Source organism: Heterodontus francisci, chromosome 13 (assembly GCF_036365525.1).
Source record: "Heterodontus francisci isolate sHetFra1 chromosome 13, sHetFra1.hap1, whole genome shotgun sequence".
Taxonomy (NCBI): Eukaryota; Metazoa; Chordata; class Chondrichthyes; order Heterodontiformes; family Heterodontidae; genus Heterodontus; species Heterodontus francisci.
The window spans coordinates 26094117-26116378 of record NC_090383.1 but is presented as its reverse complement, the minus strand read 5'-3'; the positions used below and the strand labels follow the sequence as shown (position 1 = coordinate 26116378).

Below are 22262 nucleotides of genomic sequence, written 5' to 3'. Positions count from 1 at the left end.
TACGAGAAGCTCGTACACAACGCTCTGTAATTTGAGCGTGGGGCTACTTTTATGAGTGGAGATGAGATCAGCGGTGGATTAATTGACGGCTGTTTTGAGGGCATTTGGGCGAAATATATTTATCACCGTAACTCATCTACGCAAATTTCCGTAATCTTTTAGGAAGTAATTAGCGCCCCGGTTACGAAGGAAATTCAAGATCACTGTATAGATCAGCAGTTAAAATTATGATTACATATATCAGGCACTGCAAAATGTCAGCATAAATGTTTGAACGCAATGAAATGGATTTGAAAGTGATTCCCGATTTTTCTCCTTTCTGCACACGGCTCTGACCTCTATCTGCTTTCATTGTGTTAACGACTCCCGATATGAACTGCTTTTTTTCACCTGAATGTGCAAACGTAGCAAGAGGATAAACATGTAACGTAAACTTGTAAAGAAGTAAGGATTGAAAACATCACTATAAACCAGCCCACATAAAACTCGGAGCTCATTTACATATCCATAGTATTCTACATAGCACTTTGCAGAAAAACAACAAAATTTCAGATTTAACTGTGGTTTTTACAGAGATTGAATGTTGCAGTTATTTTTGCTCGTGCTATATTGATCTATTGTAGTATATTTTCTTTGGGTGCTAGTTCGAGCACTCAGTACAATGTTAAAGAGATATGCCGTTGCTTGGGTACGAGGCGCTTAAAAACAAAAACAGTACACTCTGGTTTCTCTTCAGATCGTATAAATCTTTCGCCTTTTACTAAAGATTTCCGTGGAGAGGAGCATTTGGAGTTTTTATTAATTTTTTGTGGCCCTACTTTGAGTAGGGTTTCCATTTTAATCAATGACAGATGAAGTTATTGTTAATATATGTACCAGCATAGGTGGTAAGCTGTTTATGTATCTCGTGAAGGTTAAAGGGTCATGCCTGTTTTCTCAGCCATAATATCAAGGCTGCAAGTAGTGGTTCCTCTGGCACAATACTACAATTTCTTTTTTTATTGAGACAAGTACTCCTGCAAGCAACAGCTTGGTTGTCAGTCCGCAAGCAGGACCCTGAGCTTCCGGTTGCTTGCCATTTCAACACTCCCCCCTGCTCACATCTCTGTCCTGGGATTGCTGCAGTGTTCGAGTGAACATCAACGCAAGCTCGAGGAACAGCATCTCATCTACCTATTAGGCACACTACGGCCTGCCGGACTGAACATTCAGTTCAATAATTTCAGAGCATGACGGCCCCCCATTCTACTTTCATTTTTAGTTATTTTTTCTTCCTTTTTTTAACATTCTTTTTCACAATTTTTTTTGCATTTATTTCATTTCATCTTAGTTTGTTCAGTTTGCTTACCCACTGTTTTTTTCAGGTTTGCACTTGCTGCTGATCAATATTCAGTGTATTTACACCTAATCTGTACTAATGCTTTGTCTTTCAACACACCATTAACATATTGTTTGCCTTTGCTCCGTGACCTTTTGGTCAGCTACGTGGCCTGGTCCAATCTGCACCTTCTCCTTTGTTATCTCTTGCCCCACCCCCACCTCACTTGCTTATAATCTGTGACTTTTCTAATATTTGTCAGTTCCGAAGAAGGGCCACTGACCCGAAACGTTAACTCTGCTTCTCTTTCCACAGATGCTGCCAGACCTGCTGAGTGATTCCAGCATTTCTTGTTTTTGTTTCAGATTTCCAGCATCCGCAGTATTTTGCTTTTATATTGGCTTACCAGTTGAGTTGTATTCGGCTCTGTGGGACTGGGTTGGCCCGGACCTGCTGGAAGGATATGAGAGTATGCTCCTGGCCGGTAACATATCAGAATCCATGAGGAAAGGCATCATCACCCTCATTTACAAGCGGAAGGGGGAGAGGGCAGAAATCAGAAATTGGCAGCCCATCTCACTGCTTAATGTTGACTACAAGATTCTGTCCAAAGTCATAGCCAGTCGAGTCAAGTCTGCTCTGGAGTTGGTGATCCACCCCGATCAGACCTGTACTGTACCCGGCAGGAAGATCTCCGATAGTCTCGCGCTACTCAGGGATACAATCGCCTATGTGCGGGACAGGAGGGTGGACACCTGCCTCATCAGCCTGGACCAGGAGAAGGCTTTTGACAGGATATCACACACCTACATGATGGGCGTGCTTTCCAAAATGGGGTTTGGGGAGGGAATCTGCAATTGGATCAAACTGCTCTACACCAACATCAGTAGCGCAGTCTCAATCAATGGGTGGGAATCAGAAAGTTTCCCGATCCAATCTGGAGTCAGACAGGGCTGTCCTCTCTCCCCGGTCTTGTTTGTTTGCTGTATTGAACCCTTTGCTGAGTCCAGGATGCAAGCATAAGAGGGGTGACAATCCCAGGCAGTGGAGGCACTCAGGTGAAAACACATGGATGACGTCGCCGTCTTCTGCTCGGATCCGCTGTCTGTGCGCAGACTGATGAGCATCTGCGACCAGTTCGAACTGGCCTCGGGAGCCAAAATTAACCACGGCAAGAGTGAGGCCATGTTCTTTGGGAACTGGGCTGACCGATCCTTTGTCCCCTTCACCGTCAGGTCAGACTACCTGAAGGTGCTGGGGATATGGTTCGGAAGGGCCGGGGCGTGCACCAAAACCTGGGAGGAGCGAGTAGTCAAGGTACAACACAAGCTGAGCATGTGGGGGCAGCGATCTCTCTCCATTGTGGGTAAGAACCTGGTCATCAGGTGCGAGGCGCTCACGTTGTTGCTGTACGTGGCACAGGTCTGGCCCATACCACACTCCTGCGCTTTGGCCGTCACCCGAGCCATTTTCCGCTTCATCTGGGGATCCAAAATGGACCGGGTCCGGAGGGACACAATGTTCAAATCTCTGGATAAGGGTGGAAAAAACGTACCCAACGTCGCCCTCATCCTGATGACCACCTTCGTGTGCGGCTGCACCAAGGTGTGTGTAGACCTCCAGTACGCAAACTCCAAGTGTCACTACCTGCTGAGGTTCTATCTGTCCCCGGTGTTGCGAAGGATGGGCCTGGTCACATTGCCGCGGAACGCTCCATGCAGTTGGACCGTGCCGTACCACCTATCCTTCGTGGAGCAGTTTCTGCGGGAAAACACCTTTGACCACCGATCCATCAGGCAGTGGTCTGCACGGAATGTCCTCAAGGCCCTACGGGAAAAGGAGATGGTGGATCCTGTCGGATGGTTCCCCGAGCAGACCACCAAAGTCATTTGGTGGAATGCCTCATCACGAGAACTTTCAAACAAGCACCAAGATGTAGCTTGGCTGGTGGTGAGAAAAGCCCTCCCCGTCAGATCCTTCCTGCACGTCCGAAGTCTCACCCCCTCTGCACAATGCCCCCGCGGTGGCTGTGGTGGGGAAGAGACGGTTGCCCACCTCCTTCTGGAATGTGTCTTTGCAAAGCAGGTCTGGAAAGAGATGCAGTGGTTTTTGTTGAGGTTCATCCCAAGCCGCTCGGTAACACAGGAGTCTGTGCTCTACGGGCTGTTCCCAGGGACGCACACCGAGACAAACATCAACTGCTGCTGGAGGACTATCAATTCGGTGAAAGATGCCCTTTGGTCTGCCCGAAACTTGCTGGTCTTCCAGTGCAAGGAGTTATCCACGACCGAATGTTGCAGACTGACACATTCCAAGGTCCAGGACTACGTGCTGAGGGACGCACTAAAGCTTGGGGCAGCCGCAGCAAAGGCTCAATGGGGAAAGACCACTGTGTAAGGTCCCCCCACCAAGCTGAACTGAGGGGTTGGATCCATGGGGAACGCCTCGAACTGTATTGGGAATTTTTTCGTTTGCTGTAAAATGTAAAAATGCATATGGCACGACAAATGAAATGGAAGGGTTGTGAGGCAACTCATGATTGTATTGAAGGAAACTGATCTTCCTTGCAATGTTTGTATTTTTTGGTGCTGTTTGAAACTGTTTGGTAATGTATTTTTCCAGATTTTTATGAATAAAGTATATTTTGGGGGAAAAAAAAGCCTTTTACTAAAGATTTCCGTGGAGAGGAGCATTTGGAGTTTTTATTAATTTTTTGTGGCCCTACTTTGAGTAGGGTTTCCACTTTAATCAATGACAGATGTAGTTATTGTTAATATATGTACCAGCATAGGTGGCAAGCTGTTCATGTATGTTGTGAAGGTTAAAGGGTCATGTCTGTTTTCTCAGCCATAATATCAAGGCTGCAAGAACAGTGGTTCCTCTGGCACAATACTACAATTTCTTTTTTTATCGAGACAAGTACTCCTCAAAGCAACAGCGTACCAGTTGAGTTGTATTTGGCTCTGTGGGACTGGATCGGCCCGGACCTGCTAGAGGTGTACGAGAGTATGCTTCTGGTTGGCAGCATGTCAGAATCCATGAGGAAAGGCATCATCACCCTTAGCTACTAGTGGGAGGTGGAGAGGGCGGAAATCAGAAATTGGCAGCCCATCTCACTGCTTAATGTAGACTACAAGATTCTGTCCAAGGTCGTTGCCAATCGGGTCAAGTCTGCTTTGGAGTTGGTGATTCACCCTGATCAGACCTGTACTGTACCTGGCAGGAAGATCTCTGCAACTCAGAGATATGATCGCCTATGTACCAGACAGTGGGGTGAACACCTGCCAGCTTGGACCAGGAGAAGGCTTTTGACAGGACATCACACACCTACATGCTGGACGTGCTCTCCAAAATGGGGTTTGGGGAGAGAATCTGCAAATGGATCCAACTGCTCTACACAAACATCAGTAGTGCAGTCTCAATTAATGGGCAGGTATTGGAAAGCTTTCCAATTATATCTGGAGTCAGACAGGGCTGTCTTCTCTCCCCTGTCTGCTTTGTTCACTGTAACAAACCTTTTGTTGAGTCCATCAGGAAGGATGCGGGAATAGAAGAGGTGACAATCCCAGGCAGCGGAGGCACTCAGGTCAAAGTCTCCCTGTACATGGACAATGTCGCCGTCTTATGCTCAAATCTGCTGTCAGTTTGCAGGCTGATGAGCATCTGCGATCAGTGCGAACTGGCTTCGGAAGCCGAAGTAATTCAGGGCAAGAGCGAGGCCGTGTTCTTTGGGAACTGGGCTGACCAATTCTTTGTCCCCTTCACCATCAGGTAAGACTATCTGAAAGTGCTAGGGGAAATGGTTAAGAGGGGTCGGGACATGCGCCAAAAGCTGAAAGGCATGGTGGAACAGAAACTGGTCATGTAGGAGCAGTGCTCCCTCTCCACTGCAGTTAAGAACCTGTTCATCAGGTGCGAGGCACTCTTGGTGTTGCTGTGTGTGGCGCTGGTCTGGCCCATACCCCGCTCCTGCACCGTGGTGGTCACCTGAGCCATCTTCCGCTTTATCTGGAGAATGAGAATGGACCGTGTCCGCAGAGATCTTTGGACTTTCCTGCCCCAGGAAAAATTGCATGGCGATGGGCACTTTGCACACCACCCCACCCCGCCTTCCGTTGCTATTTTATGGGCTGTACCCCACCTTCCATCCCTTCTCCTGGGGACCCATAAAATTCTGGCCACAGTACAAAAGCAAGAAAGTTATGGGGAATAAAAGCAAAATACTGCGGATGCTGGAAATCTGAAACAAAAACAAGAAATGCTGGAACCACTCAGCAGGTCTGGCAGCATCTGTGAAAAGAGAAGCAGAGTTAACGTTTCAGGTCAGTGACCCTTCTTCGGAACTGACAAATATTAGAAAAGTCACAGGTTATAAGCAAGTGAGGTGGGGGTGGGGCAAGAGACAAGAAGAGATAACCCCGACATGGTCATCAAACCTGCAGACAAGGGTGGTGCTGTTGTCGTATGGCGTACTGACCTCTACCTTGCAGAAGCTCAACGCCAACTCACGGACACTTCTTCCTACCTCCCTCTGGACCATGACCCCACCACCGAACATCAGGCCACCGTCCAAAGGACTGTCACTGACCTCATTTCCTCTGGAGATCTTCCCTCTACAGCTTCCAACCTCATAGACCCGCAACCCCGGACAGCCCGCTTATACCTCCTTCCCAAAATCCACAAACAGGACTGTCCCGGCACACCCATTGTGTCAGCCTGCTCCTGCCCCACTGAACTTATTTCTTCCTATCTAGACTCTATCTTTTCTCCGCTGGTCCAGTCTCTTCCCACCTACATCCGTGACTCTTCTGACGCCCTACGTCATTTTGACAATTTCCAGTTCCCTGGTCCCAACCGCCTCCTATTCACTATGGATGTCCAATCGCTCTACACCTCCATCCCCCACCAGGATGGTTTGAGGGCTCTCCGCTTCTTCCTGGAACAGAGGCCCAACCAGTCCCCATCCACCACCACCCTCCTCCGCCTGGCTGAACTTGTTCTCACATTGAACAACTTCTCCTTCAACTCCACGCACTTCCTTCAAGTAAAAGGTGTCGCTATGGGTACCCACATGGGTCCTAGTTATGCCTGTCTTTTTGTGGGATATGTCGAACATTCTTTGTTTCAATCCTACTCAGGCCCCCTCCCCCAACTCTTTTTCCAGTACATTGATGACTGTATCAGTGCCGTTTCCTGCTCCCGCCCCGAACTGGAAAACTTTATCAACTTTGCTTCCAATTTCCACCCTTCTCTCACCTTTACATGGTCCATCTCTGACAGTTCCCTTCCCTTCCTCGACTTCTCTGCCTCCATCTCTGGGGATAGGTTGTCTACTAATATCCATTATAAGCCCACCGACTCCCTCAGCTACCTCGACTACACTTCTTCACACCCTACCTCCTGTAAGGACTCCATTCCATTCTCCCAGTTTCTCCGTCTCCGATGCATCTGCTCTGATGATGCTACCTTCCATGATAGTGCTTCTGATATGACCTCCTTTTTCCTCAACCGAGGATTTCCTCCCACTGTGGTTGACAGGGCCCTCAACCGTGTCCGGCCCATTCCCCGCACCTCTACCCTCACCCCTTCCCCTCCCTCCCAGAACCGTGACAGGGTTCCCCTTGTCCTCACTTTCCATCCCATCAGCCTCCATATCCAAAGGATCATCCTCCGCCATTTCCGCCACCTCCAGCGTGATGCCACTACCAGTCGCATCTTCCCCGTCAGCATTCCGAAGGGATCGTTCCCTCCACGACACCTTGGTCCACTCCTCCATTACCCCCACCACCTCGTCCCTGTCCCATGGCACCTTCCCCTGCAATCGCAGGAGGTGTAATACCTGCCCATTTACCTCCTCTCTCCTCACTATCCCAGGCCCCAAACACTCCTTTCAGGTGAAGCAGCGCTTTAGTTGTACTTCTTTCAATGTAGTATACTGTATTCGCTGCTCATAGTGTGGTCTCCTCTACATTGGGGGGACCAAGCGCAGACTGGGTGACCGCTTTGCGGAATATCTCCGCTCAGTCTGCAAGCAGGACCCTGAGCTTCCGGTTGCTTGCCAATTCAACACTCCCCCCTGCTCTCATGCTCACATCTCTGTCCTGGGATTGCTGCAGTGTTCCAGTGAGCATCAACGCAAGCTCGAGGAACAGCATCTCATCTCCCGATTTGGCACACTACAGCCTGCCGGACTGAACATTGAGTTCAATAATTTCAGAGCATGACAGCCCCCCATTTTACTTTCATTTTTAGTTATTGTTTCTATTTTTTCTTCTTTTTTTTTTTACATTCTTTTTTACATTTTTTACAATCTTTTTTTTTTGCATTTATTTCATTTCATCTTAGTTTGTTCAGTTTGCTTACCCACTGTTTTTTTTTCAGGTTTGCACTTGCTGCTGTTCAATATTCAGTCCATTAACACCCTATCTGTACTAATGCTTTGTCTTTCAACACACCAGTAACATATTGTTTGCCTTTGCTCCGTGACCTTTTGGTCAGCTATGTGGCCTGGTCCAATCTACACCTCCTTTGTTATCTCTTGCCCCACCCCCACCTCACTTGCTTATAACCTGTGACTTTTCTAATATTTGTCAGTTCCGAAGAAGGGTCACTGACCCGAAACGTTAACTCTGCTTCTCTTTTCACAAAGTTATGGGGAAGCTTTACAAAACACTGGCCCGCCCTTAAGTGTAGTATTGTATCCACTTCTGGGTGCCACACTTTAGGGAGGACGTGAAGATATTGGAGAAGGTGCAGAAAAGATTCGCGAGAATGGTTCCAGGGATGAGAGACTTCAGCTACATGGACAGATTGGCGAAGCTGGGATTGTTCTCCGTAGGGAAGATTGAGAGGAGAGTGAGAGAGGTGTTCAAAAGCATGAGGGGTCTGGACAGAGTAGATAAGGTGAAACTGTTCTCATTGGTGGAAGGGTCAAGAATCAGAGGACACAGTTTACAGTGACTGGCAAAAGAACCAGAGGCAACTTAAGGAAAAACGTTTTTACGCAGCGAGTGGTTAGGAACTGGAATGGACTGCCTGAAAACATAGTGGAGGCAGATTCAATCGTGGCTTTCAAAAAGGAATAATTATCTGAAGAGAGAAGATTTGAAGGGCTGTGGAGAAAAGGCAGGGGAGTGGAACTGAGTTGCTCTCGCAGAGAGTCGACACTGACGTGAATGGCCTCCTTCTGTGCTGTAAGTATTCTACTATTCTATGAAAAGGTTATGGCCAAGCAACAGATTGGGAGAGGTAAGAAAACCGGACTAAAAGAAAGTCAGACTTGCATTTATGTTGCGCCTTTCACGACCACCAGACGTCTCAAAGTGCTTTACAGCCAATTAAGTACTTTTGAAATGCAGTCACTGTTGTAATGTAGTAAACTAGGGACTAGGGTTAGAATATAGGACAGAGGGCATCTACTTATTCACTAAACTGCTTGCGGCAAAAAGAATGCTAAAAGGAATGATGAGAAGGAGATTACGATGGAGAGATTATCTGTAATCTAGGGATTGAAACAGAAAAACTAACACGGCTGTGTGGAGATTGGGATAGAGAGACTGTCTGATTAATTTGGGGATTGGCGTAGATGGGATAGTTTTCAGACAGGCTGGAGTGTGGGGTAGATTGGGGATAATATGGTGTTTCTGTTTGATTTAATCATTTTACATGATGCTTGAGAAATGAAGGAAAATAAATTGTGCAGAGAAAATATATTAAGTGGAAATGTTGAGTTAGTGTTTAAATGATGTGCATGAGTTAATCTATATAACATTTTACCAAATCTGTTTAACTGTTTTGGTGGCAAAGGTGCAGCAACCATATAAAATTTTTTGATTACTTCCTTTAATTATAACCTATTGACTAATAAGGTCTGTACATGAATATGAAAGCCGGGTTAATCTTATGTTTGTTTCTACTTCAGTAATTTTATGATATAAATAAGCCCATCATCTGTGATTTTGATTACAACGTAATTTAGCTATGGATTATTATCTGATATTTGGGACCAATATCAAGTCAGTTGGAAATGTGATTTTTTCCTGTCATGTGCCTAGATTTCGGACTGTTTTATGAGAAAGGAATAGAAGGCTATACTGATAAAGTGAGCTGAAGTAGGGTGCTAGGAGGCTTGTGTGCAGGATACAAACCTACATAGATCAGTTGAGCCAAATGATCTGTTTCTGTGCTCTAATTTCCACGTATTGTAATTTTATGTATTAAAATATAATGAAGAAAAGCAAAAACACAGGTGCTTCCAGTGTTGCTGCTTTTCGCACTCATATCATTTGCCAGTCCTGGCTCGTGGACACGTCAGGAAATGTCTTGAAGATGCACAGGAAGACCAATGTGCTAAATCTGAAAAGAGGAACCAGATTAAGAAATAGCTAGCTGAGGCCTTCCCAAAGAGTTTAAAGACTCATTAATAACAGTGGCTAGAATAGAACAGTTTTTTCATGCATTTCAATCAGCATGTTCAATCTTACATATCTATCATTGATTATCTCAATGAACTCAATTGGGACGTGCGGGGCATGCCAAAAATCCTACCTAAACTGATACTCAGCATGCAAGCATCCAAAAAGAAGCTGTAGTTGTTTCAAACTGAAATAAAATCGCTTCCAATTTGGCTGAAGAGGTGATGACAGTGGAGAACTCCAGTTTGGAATATTTTGCTAACTTTCTCCGCAGTTTCCATGCACAATTGCACTCAGTCTTTCAGGATCACTTACATATTGGCCAGCTTGCATTACTTGTCCTTGACTCATTTTTATTGTACCCTAATGGAAAATGAAATTTACAAGCAAATGCAACCCCTTCAACAGAAGGAGACTTCAAGTGAAAGTCATTCACTGAAAGCTGATTATGTTTTGATGCAGAAATACTAAAATAATGCAATCAAAGAATTCTGGGCAAGCTATGATCAAATGCCAAAGAACTTACAACTGCCAAAAGCATCATCTTTAGCTCTACCTGGGACTGCAGAGTCTGTATTTAGCGTCATGAATTTGATCAAGAACAAGCAACAAACAGCCCATCTCCAGTCGTTGCTTTGTATCCCCAGACTGCAGCATTATACATTTTACTTCCAGCCCCATACACATTTCTCCTACTTCACCCCGCTCGATCCCCATCATGCCGCTGCCTTCCCTCAGCCACTCGCTCCCCCCTGCCCGCTTCCCCCCCCCTCAGCTATTTGCTCCCGCCCCACTGGCTGCTCTACCCCTCAGCCACTCGGTCCAGGCCTCCCAGCTTTCCTCCTCTCAGCCACTCACTACAGGCCTTGATGCTTTCTCCACCACCACCCCCTCCCCACAGCCGTTTCCCCCCCCCCCCCCATCAGCCGCTCACTCCAGACCTCGCCACTGCTTCCCCCCACTCCCCGGGACAATCATTCCCTGCTTCCCCCCCCACCCCACCCTGCTCTCTGGCCGCATGCTTCCTGCTTACCTGCCCCCCACACCCCCACCTCTAGCTGCTAGTTCCAGGCCACGCTGCTTCCCTCTTCTCGGCCACTCCCGCGTTGCCCCGTCACCCCTTGCAACCCACCTTGCTTCTTCCGGCGGCGGAGAACAATCGAACATGGGAGCGAGTGGCCGAGAGGAGGGAAGTGACGTGGACTGGAGCTAGTGGCTAGGGGAGAGGGGGAAAAGCAGGGTGTAAGTGGCCGGAGAGCAAGTGGGACTGGGGGGGAAGCGAGGAGCGGGGTACTATCGGCTGAGGGAGGGGGGGCAGTGGCGTGGTCTGGAACGAGCGGATGAGTGGGGTGGGAAGCGGGGAGCGAACGGCCGGAGGCATGGGGGAGAGGCGAGGACGGAGCCAGTGGCTAAGGGAAGGCAGCGGTGAGAAGACGGGTGATGGAGGGAACGGCAAAGAGAAACGCAATGGCAGGAGGGAGCTGTTGGGGGTGGGATGGAGGCGGCGATGGCAGCCATTGAGGGGATTTTCGGGTTGAATTTCTTTTTTGTGATAAATTGAGCAGCGCCATCTTTAATCCTGGCAATTGCCTGAAACGTCGCAGACAGTGACATTTCAGTGGAAGAGGCTGCATTCATGTGCCAGTATGGCGCCACCTAGTGGTTGAGTTGTCAGCAAACACAGCCTTAATTAAGTCTTACACATTCCATTATTTTTCTGCGACAGCCTATCTTGCTCACTTAGTTACACAGTGAACCAATTAATGGATTCTCCTAAACAGCACCATGTCCCATCACCAAAAGCTGTCACAAGGTCAGTGCTAAATTGCACTTGTAGATTACGGAACTGCAAATTGCCTCTATTTTTCTGGTGGGTTAACTTGCCTTCTACAGAACTTGCTTAACAGGGCAGTAAAAAAAAGGTCTCAGGATTAATTTCAACTTTGTAATGAAGTTGTACTTAAATGGGCACAGATACTTTTGAAGCCGCATTGCTGATTTAAACTGGGTAAACACTAAAAAAAAAGAACATTTCATGATTTCAAGAATTGTAATTGTGTAAAATGTGTTCTAAAATGCTCCTGCTATACGCGAAGATAATTCTTTTCTGCCATTACTATTTTTCTAATGAAACCAATACCAGAAAATTGAATACAATGTGAAAAGAATGCACCAATGAACTACTGTTTACTGACAATATGGAAGAACACGCAAAGCCTCTGAAGTCATACCTTTAACATGCGGATCTCTCTCACAGCTATCTTCTTTATCAACGGATCATCCTCTGATTCCACAAATTTCTTGATGGCAACAATTTGTCCTGTATCCTTGTTTCTGCTCTTGAACACTACACCATAAGACCCTTCACCAATTTTTGCAAGTTTTTCATATTTTTCCATTTGTTTCCAGTATATATTTAGGATAACTGAGTGAGTGTAGCAGCTTTGGTAATTTTGAGCGTAGTCTGAATTAAATTGATCTACATCTTACAAATTAAAAGCACAAGTACAGAAGCAAACGATACCAGTGAAGCATGGTGGATGATCTTTTTTGTCAAACAGGAGTTAGTTACCTGAAAATAGAAAAAAAAATGAAACCACTATATGTTCAATTATGTTAAATGTATCCATTGACTGTGGAACACATCGCAGGAATGTTTTAAAGTATGTAGAACATTAGATTGCTGCTATAGTTACCCAAAAACGGAATTCTGAATCTCAGTTGGTGTACCATGAGGAGGTGCCAAGTTAAATCCTGCCAATTTGTACAGGGAGATTGAGAAAGTCCATTTGCTCATGCCTCTTTAAAGCACTTCGGGATCTTTTTCTACAATTAAAGTGCTATACACGTTTTAAGGTCCAGTTATACTACCCTGTATGATATTGAGTTGTAGCAGAAAGTTCATTCAAGTCACATCAGAATTCAAGGTTGTTTGTGGAGAGCAGGTAAAGTGACTTACAGGCCTCTGCTGAACCAAAATCTTGAACCCAACAAATGCAAGTATGAGATAGCCAAGCATTTTTATGCTAAATAGTAGAGGGAACCTCTTATCAGTTACCAAATAATTGGTGATCTTGTTTGAAATGAATAGAAGAAATTATTTCATATGTTTTAACTGTTAGTCTTTTTTTTAATTGACAGGTTAATAAAAAGAGGGAAAGATGTCATTGCCAAGATGAATTTTATACCAAAATATTGAATTATGAGATGGTCTCCAACTGAATCTTGTGCCCAACCCCAGAAATTATTTCATGATTGACACCAGAAATGTAGAATTAAGATAACTGCAGTGCAGAGCACACATAGTTGTGATTGCCATGAAATATCAAACATAAACAGAATCAACCTGTTGTATAATTTCACTTAGAAACAGCAAATATGCTGTTATTCTGATTTAGAATATATTGCAAAATGAATAAAATGGCTGTGCTATAAAGATTTCAAAATTTCCTTTTATTTCCTATTTCATAGAATCATAGAATGGTTACAGCACAGAAGGAGGCTATTCGACCCTCATGTCTGTGCAGGCTCTCTGAAAGAGCAACTCAATTAGTCCCTCTCTACCACCCTTTTCCTGTAGCCCCCCCAAACTTTTTAACTTCAGGTTCCCATCCAATTTTGAAAGTCACAATTGAATCTGCCCCCATCACACTCTCAGGCGTTCCAAATCCTAAACACTTGCTGCTTGAAAAAGTTTTTCCTCAAGTTACCTCTGCTTCTTTTGCCAATCAACTTAAATCAGTGTCCTCTGGTTTTTGACCCTTCTGCCAATGGGAAGTTACTTTCTGTCTACTCTGTCTAGACCCCTCAAGACATTGAACACTTCTATCAAATCTCCTCTCAACCTTCTCGAAGAAGAACAACCCCAGCTTCTCCAATCTATCCATGCAACAGAAGTCTTTGGAACCCTCTCTAAAGCCTTCACATACTTCCTAAAATCTGGTGCCCATAATTGGATACAATACTCCAGTTGAGGCTGAACTAGTGTTTTATAAAGGTTTATCATAACTTCCATGCTCTTGTACTCTATGCCCCGAGTTATAAAGCCCAGGTTCCCGTATGCTTTATTAACTGTTTTCTCAACTTGCCCTGCCACCTTCAACAATTTGTGCACATATATCCCCAGGCCTCTCTGTCCTGCACCCACTTTAGAATTGTATCCTTTTTGCCTCTTTGTTTTTCCTACCAAAATACATCACAAAACACACCTTTGCATTAAATTTCATCTGCCATGTGTCTTGTCCATTCCACCAGCCTGTCCATGTCCTCTTGAAGTCTATCACTATCCTTCTTCGAGATCACAATACTTCCAAGTTTTGTGTCCTCAGCAAATTTTGAAAATGTGCCCTGCACACTTCAAGTCTAGCTCATTTATAAATCTGAAAAAAAGCAGTGGTCCTAGTATCAATCCCTGAGGGGGCCTCACTGTATACCTTATCAATAAATAAACAGGTCAAGTGCTGGAAAATGGGATTAAAATAGATAGGCTTGATGGCCATCGCGGTCACGTGTGCCGAAGGGCCTGTTTCTGTGTTGTATAACTCTATGACTCTATAAATATGATATATAAATAAATATTTATAAATATTATGGTCCTTAAAATCTCATTTTTTGGATAAGATCCCATCTTCCCTCTCAGATCAAAGTAAAAGGGGTGGCACAGTGATTAGCACCACAGCCTCCCAGCTCCAGCGACCCGGGTTCGGTTCTGGGTACTGCCTGCGTGGAGTTTGCAAGTTCTCCCTGTGACCGCGTGGGTTTCCACCGGGTGCTCTGGTTTCCTCCCACCGCTAAAGACTTGCAGGTTGATAGGTAAATTGGCCATTGTAAATTGCCCCTAGTGTAGGTAGGAGAATGGTAGGGAATATGGGATTAATGTAGGAGGGGATGTGGTAGGGAATATGCGATTAATGTAGGATTAGTATAAATGGGTGGTTGATGGTCAGCACAGACTCAGTGGGCCGAAGGGCCTGTTTCAGTGCTATATCTCTCTACGACTATGACTAAAAGATCCCATGGCACTATTTTGAAGGAGGACAGGGGCATCCTGGCCTATATTTATCCCTCAACCAACATCACTAAAAAAAGATTATCTGGTGATTATCATATTGCAGTTTGTCGGGCTTGTTTTGTGCAAACTGGCTGCCATGTTTCCTATGTTAAAATAGAGACTACTTTTCAAAAAAGTACTTCTTTGGCTGTAAAGTGGGCAAATGGCAGATGAAATTTAATGCAAAGGAGTATTAAGTGATACATTTCGGTAGGAAGACGGAGGACAGCCAATATAAAAATAAAGGATACAATTCTAAAGGGGTGCAGGAACAGAGAGGCCGAGGGGTATATGTGCATAAATCGTTGTAGGTGGCAGGGCAGGTTGAGAAAGTGGTTTGGTAAATGAGGTGCAGGATGGTGCCATAGTTCAATGGGTCATTGCTTCTATTCTAAGATGTTTAAAAGAAAGACTTGCATTTATATAGTGCCTTTCACGACTAAAGCCAAGAATCCCGTATGCTTTATCAACCACTTTCTCAAACATTTTTTTCCCAGGAATATACTTTATTCATAAAAATCTGTAAAAAAAAAATACACAAAACAGTTCAAAACAGCACCAAGTTGAAAATCCAAAAAGTGCAAATGAAATCAGTTTTCTTCAGTACAGGAGTGAGTAACCTCACAACCCTTCCATTCCATATTACATGCCATGTACATTTTACAGCAACCCCATATTTGGTGAATACAGCCCGAGGGGTTTCCCATGGGTCCAGCCCCTAAGTTCACTATGGTGGGAGGACCTTACACAGTGGTCTTTCCCCATTGAGCCTTTGCGTCGGCTGCCCCAAGCTTTAGTGCATCCCTCAGCATATAGTCCTGGACCTTGGAATGTGCCAGTCTGCAACACTCGGTCGTGGACAACTCTTTGCGCTAGAAGACCAGCAGGTTTTGGGCAGACCAAAGAGCGTCTTTCACCGAATTGATGGTCCTCCAGCAGCAGTTGATGTTTATCTCGATGTGCTTCCCCGGGAACAGCCCATAGAGCACAGAATACAGGAAGCCTTCTCCTAGTCTGAGCTGAAGAGGCACGTGTCCTCCCTTCTGTCCCGTACATAGATGATGGTATCCGAGTAGCGCAAGACTATTAGAGATCTTCCTGCTGGGTACAGTACGAGTCTGGTCAGGGTGAATCACCAACTCAAGAACAGACTTGACCCGACTGGCGATAACTTTGGACAGAATTTTGTAGTCAACATTAAGCAGTGAGGCGGGCTGCCAATTTCTGATTTCCGCCCTCTCCCTCTTCCGCTTGTAGATGAGGGTGATGATGCCTTTCCCCATGGATTCCAGCATGCTGCCGGCCAGAAGCATCTCTCATATACTTCCAGCAGGTCTGGGCCTATCCAGTCTCACAGAGCCGAATACAACTCAACCGGTAAGCCATTGCTTCCGGGAGTTTTACTCGTCTCGAAGGACCTGACGGCCTTTGTCAGCTCATCCAGAGTTAGTGGTTTGTCCAGTCTCTCCTGCATGCTGTCATCTAAGACCTCCGTGATAGATGACAGGAAAGACTGGGAGGCCGTGCTGTCCATGGGCTTCACGTCGTACAGCCCAGCATAAAAGGATTTGCTGATCCTTAGTATGTCAGACTGCGAAGATGTTACCGCGCCATCCTCTTCCTTCAGGCTGCTGATCACAGAGCTCTCTCTGTGTACCTTTTAGAAGAAGAAACGCGAGCACATCTCATGCTGCTCAACGGAGCGGACTCTGGACCGGAGGATTATCTTGGAGGCCTCCGTGGCAAAGAGCAAGGCCTGCTGGCTCTTCACCTCTCGGTGATCCTCCTTGACGTCGACTCACACCGACTGCAGCCGGAGCAGATTTTACATTCGTTTCTGGAGTCAGGCCATTTCCTTCTGTCTCTCTCTCGTCCTCTGAACACCTTTGAAGATAACGAACCTTTTGATGTTCTCCTTGATCGCTTCCCACCAGTGAACTGGAGACTCAAAGAGGGGTTTCACGGTTCTCCAACCTTTGTAATCCCTTTTGAGTTCCTCAATGTGCTCTGGGGTTAGCAGTGTAGCATTGAGCTTCCATGTCCCCTTGCCAACCCGCTGATCATAAGTGACAGTCGGCCAATAAGAGGCAGTGGTCATAAAAGAACACCGGCTTGACATTGGTGGATCTGACCATGAAACCACGGGACACAAACAGGAAGTCAATCCTGGAACGGCAGACCTGTCCAGTCTTGACCAGGTGTATCTACACTGCGCACTGTCTGCATGGTTGCTGAAGACGTCGTGCAGCTCGGCATCTTTTACTGTTTCCATTAGGAATCTGGACGTGTTTGCTGTCGTCCTCGCTGGATCGTCCAGCTGCATTAATGATGCAGTTGAAGTCACCGCCTGGAATGAAAGGTCTGGATGTTGCCAGCAGCAGTGGGAGCTGCTGGAAAAAAGTCAGCCGCTCGCTGCATTGAACCGGGGCGTACACGTTGATCAACTGGAGCAGAGCATTGTTGTACATTACATCTGCTACAAGGACGCGACCATCTACCACCTCCTTAACTTCGGAGGTGATGAGGTTGCCTCCCCAGAGCAGAATACCCAGGCCGGAGGAACGGGAATCATTTCCCCCTGACCAGCTTGATGTCCCGTGCGACCAACATCGCGACCATCACCTGTAGATGCTGAGGTGCGGTATTCCACACTCCTGCAGAAACAGGTCAGCTTTGATCTTGGCGAGGTAGTCCAAGGTTGAAACACATCGCGTAGTGGACTTAATGCTGCGCACGTTAATCGAAGCAATCTTTATTTTTTTTTTTGTTTCCAAAATATACTTTATTCATAAAAATCTGTAAAAATTACATTGCCAAACAGTTTCCAAACAGCACCAAAAAATACAAACATTGTAAGGGAGATCAGTTTCCTTCAATACTGTCATGAGTTTCTTCCCAACCCTTCCGTTTCACAATTGTCATGTCAATTACAGTTTTACATTTACAGCAATTGAGAATATTAACGATACAGTTCAAGGGGTTTCCCATGGATCCAGCCCCTCAGTCCAGCTTGGTGGGGGAACCTTACACTGTGGTCTTTCCCCATTGAGCCTTTGCTGCGGCTGCCCCAAGCTTTAGTGCGTCCCTCAGCACATAGTCCTGGACCTTGGAATGTGCCAGTCTGCAACATTTGGTGGTGGACAACTCTTTGCGCTGGAAGACCAGCAAGTTTCGGGCAGACCAAAGGGCGTCTTTCACCGAATTGATAGTCCTCCAGCAGCAGTTGATGTTTGTCTCGGTGTGCGTCCCTGGGAACAGCCCGTAGAGCACAGACTCCTGTGTTACAGAGCTGCTTGGGATGAACCTTGACAAAAACCACTGCATCTCTTTCCACACCTGCTTTGCAAAGGCACATTCCAGGAGGAGGTGGGCGACCGTCTCTTCCCCACCACAGCCAACGCGGGGGCACTGTGCGGAGGGGGCGAGACTTCGGGTGTGCATGAAGGATCTGACGGGGAGGGCCCTTCTCACCACCAGCCAAGCTACGTCTTGGTGCTTGTTTGAAAGTTCTGGTGATGAGGCATTCCGCCAAATGACTTTGACGGTCTGCTCGGGGAACCATCCGACAGGATCCACCGTTTCCTTTTCCCGTAGGGCCTTGAGGACATTCCGTGCAGACCAGTGCCTGATGGACCGGTGGTCAAAGGTGTTTTCCCGCAGAAACTGCTCCACGAAGGATAGGTGGTACGGCACCGCCCAACTGCATGGAGCGTTCCGCGAAGCAATCTTTATACCCATTTTAAAGTTGGGTGTTGCTTCTCACACCACTTGTCCTTGCTAGTCCCAGTCTTTGGGTATGTTCCTGCATACCCATATTATACACAAGCTGTTTCACAATCGTTGGTCTCAGAAACCCCTCCTGGTTACTCATGGGGGGTTTGTTCCGCTGGGGTGACATTGGGGGTGCAGGGGAGGGGGTCTTGTAGGCAGCAAGGCTTGGGCTGTCCTTTGCTGTTGGTGTGTTTCTGCTCAGTTCCTCCTCGAAGACATCACTGCTCCCAGCTTCCCGGAGCTGGAGCGCACCAGACACGTCGCTGCTCTCAGTGTCCCGGAGCTGGGGTGCGTTGGGAATGTCGCTGGGTTCAGCGCTTTGGGTTTGGGGCGCGCTGGGCACATCACAGCTTCCTGTGCCCTAGAGCTGGGGGGCTTTCTCTTCCAGCTCCTTTGAGTTCTGCCGCTTCTTTTGCAGGTGCCTTCGTTCCAGCCCCCCTTCGTCCAATGAGGAGGAGCTGCCATAGTCTGTCTCAGCCAGTACCCTCCTCTTGCCACTGGTTGGGTGGTGGCCTGTTCCTTTTTTGGAGGTTTCTTCTTTGTGGTTTTCCTTTGTACCACTTGCCAGTGACTAGTTTGTCCATCTGCTGCCTCCTCCTCCATTGATTCTGTCTGTAGAGGGGGGCTTTCCAGGCACAGAGTAGGCGTTGGGTCGCTGGTTGCAGCTGCCTCCCCTTGCTGCTGCTTCTCAGGTAGACTTTCCTTGCTACGGCGAGGGTTGCTTGTCTCCTTCCCAGCACCAGACGCGTTCACCATTCCTTCTCTCGGCCTTTCCTTGGATCTTGCTGCCTCAGCATAACTGAGGCAGCGTTTGGGGCAGGTTTTGTAGAGGTGGCCTGCCCCACCGCACAGGTTGCAGCACTTACTCTGTTTACAGTCCTTGGTCTGATGGCCTTCCTTCTTGCAGTTCTTGCAGACGACAGTGCTGCTGTTGGCTGCCACGTGACAGATTTTCCACAGGTGCGACAAGCTCTGGGCTGCCCTGCATAGACCAAGAAGCCTCAACGTCCCCCAGTAGCGGAGCTGGAGGGAGGATGGATGATGGCTCCATTGGCACCAACCTTCAAGGTCATCTTGACCTGCCGCTTGCTGGTCCAAATCCCAAATGGGTCCTTGACATCAGTGCTGCTGCCGGCCACCTCGATGTACCTGGCGAGGGAGGCAAGTACATCGACAGGAACATGGGGGTTATAGAGGTGAATTGTCACCACCCGGTCGTGTTGCGACAACTGCGTAAAGAGCGGCTCCACTGTGAGGATCGACAGCGGCGCCTGGTTTCCCCTCTCCTTGAACACCTTCAGGAACTTGATGCATCCCGCCACATTCTTGAATGTCACGTCAAAATATCCACTGCTGGCGAAGTCCTGCAGGCAGAAGATGTCTGCAACTTGGAATCCACAGCAATCAATAAGGATTTTCTGGATGAAGAAGGTACAGTCAACCGGTGCACCTCTTTCCTTATCCTTCACCACCACCTGAACAGTGTTACACACTCCCTGGCCTGACGCTCTGGAATTGGTTACAGCCATTTTACTCAAAAACCTACTTAGAACAGGATCATGGTTTCTCCCCTGCTTTTGAACTCCCGAACAAGTGCAAACATTTTCTCTACATCTACCTGTCGACGCCTTCATAATTTTAGAGACCTTTATTAGCCTTCTCTTTTAAAGACTCTCAACCTGTTCCGTCTTTTCTGATAGTATAATGACAGTAATTTAGTAACACGAATAAAGAATTAAATATTTGAAATAACACAAATCGTGTTATAATTACTAGTAATGAATGCAATATTGGTCTATAAATTATAGTATTTGCATACCCAGGAGATAGTGACAGCTTACGACTGCTCAGTTTTACTTTTTTTGAGTTCAGATTTTTCACTATTTTCTCAATTTGAAATTTGACCTAATTAAGTGCAAATACATATACAGATATATACTGCTTTCATATCAAAAAATCTCCCACGGTGCTGCTCATAGCAGATCACTAACGTCCTTTCGGGAAGGAAATCTGCTGCCCTTACTTGGTCTGGCCTACATGTGATTCCAAACCCACAGCAACGTAGTTGACTCTTATATGCCCTCTGAAATGGTCTAGGAAGCCACTTGGTTGTATCTAACCGCTACGAAGTCAATAAACAATGAAACCGGACGGACCGCCTGGCATCGACCTAGGCACCGGAAACGACAACGGCAAACCCAGCCCTGTCGGCCCTGTAACGTCTTCCTTACTAACATCTGGGGGCTTGTGCCAAAGTTTGGAGAGCTATCTCACAGACTAGTCAAGCAATAGCCTGAGATAGTCCTACTCACGGAATCATACCTTACAGACAATGTCTCAGACACCGACATCACAATCCCCGGGTATGTCCTGGCCCACCAGCAGGACAGGCACAGCAGTGGTGGTGGCACAGTGGTATATAATTGGGAGTGAGTCACCCTGGGAGTCCTCAACATTGACTCCGGACTCCATGGCATCAGATCAAACATGGACAAGGAAATCTCCTGCTGATTACCACCTACCGCCCTCCCTCAGGTGATGAATCAGTACTCCTCCATGTTGAACACCACTTGGAGGAAGCACTTCGGGTGGCAAGGGCACAAAATGTACACTGGGTGGGGAACTTCAATGTCCATCACCAACAGTGGCTCGGTAGCACCACGACTGACCGAGCTGGCCCAGTCCTAAAGGACTTAGCTGCTAGACTGGGTCTGTGGCAGGTGGTGAGGGAACCAACAAGAGGGAAAAACATACTTGACCTTGTCCTCACCAATCTGCCTGCCGCAGATGCATCTGTCCAGTATCGGTAGGAGTGATCACCACACAGTCCTTGTGGAGAAGCGGTCCCACCTTCACACTGAGGATACCTTCCATCGTGTTGTGTGGCAATACCACCCTCCTAAATGGGATAGATTTCAAATAGATCTAGCAATGCAAAACTGGGCATCCATGAGGTGCTGTGGGCCATCAGCAGCAGCACTGTCTGTTACACAATCTGTAACCTCATGGCCCGGCACATCCCCTTCTCTACCATTACCATCAAGCTGGGAGACCAACCCTGGTTCAATGAAGAGACAGGAGGGCATGCCAGGAGCAGCACTAGGCTTACCTCAAAATGAGGTGTCAACCTGGTGAAGCTACAAGCCAGGACTACTTGCGTGCCAAACTGCCTAAGACAGAGCTAAGCGATCCCATAACCAACGGATCAGATCTAAGCTCTGCAGTCCTGCCACATCCAATCGTGAATGGTGGTGGACAATTAAACAACTAACTGGAGGAGGTGGCTCCACAAATATCCCCATCCTCAATGATGGGTCAGTCTAGCACATCAGTGCAAAAGATAAGGCTGAAGCATTTGCAACAACCTTCAGCCAGAAATGTCAAGTTGATGATCCATCTCGGCCTCCTCCTGAAGTCCCCATCATCACAGATGCCAGTCTTCAGCCAATTCAATTCACTCCCCGTGATGTCAAGAAACAACTGCAGGCACTGGATACTGCAAAGGCTATGGGCCCAGACAACATTCCGGGAATAGTACTCTAGACTTGCGCTCCAGAACTTGCCATGTCCCTAGCCAAGCTGTTCAGTACAGCTACAACACTGGTATCTACCCGGCAATGTGGAAAATTGCCCAGGTATGTCATGTACACAAAAAGCAGGACAAGTTCAACCCGGCCAATTATCGGCCCATCAGTCTACTCTCAATCAT

General features: G+C 46.9%; 1 protein-coding gene and 1 non-coding gene across 5 annotated transcripts in view; one reads left to right on the top strand and one right to left on the bottom strand.

Annotated features, from left to right (window-relative positions):
• Window positions 1-22262, bottom strand: part of LOC137376294 (cyclin-dependent kinase-like 4) — a 136409-nt gene that overhangs the window by 100085 nt on the left and 14062 nt on the right. For 3 of the 4 annotated variants that reach the window (XM_068044559.1, XM_068044558.1, XM_068044561.1), the window contains one exon: window positions 11964-12304. In XM_068044559.1, coding sequence (XP_067900660.1) covers window positions 11964-12131 — 168 coding nt within the window. In that variant the 5' untranslated portion in view covers window positions 12132-12304. Of the gene's footprint in view, window positions 1-11963; window positions 12305-13940; window positions 14029-22262 lie in introns of those variants that run through there. The other variant, XM_068044560.1, reaches the window with a different exon arrangement.
• Window positions 717-831, top strand: LOC137376852 (U5 spliceosomal RNA). The gene has a single exon (XR_010976318.1). It is a non-coding gene; the product is annotated as a U5 spliceosomal RNA (small nuclear RNA).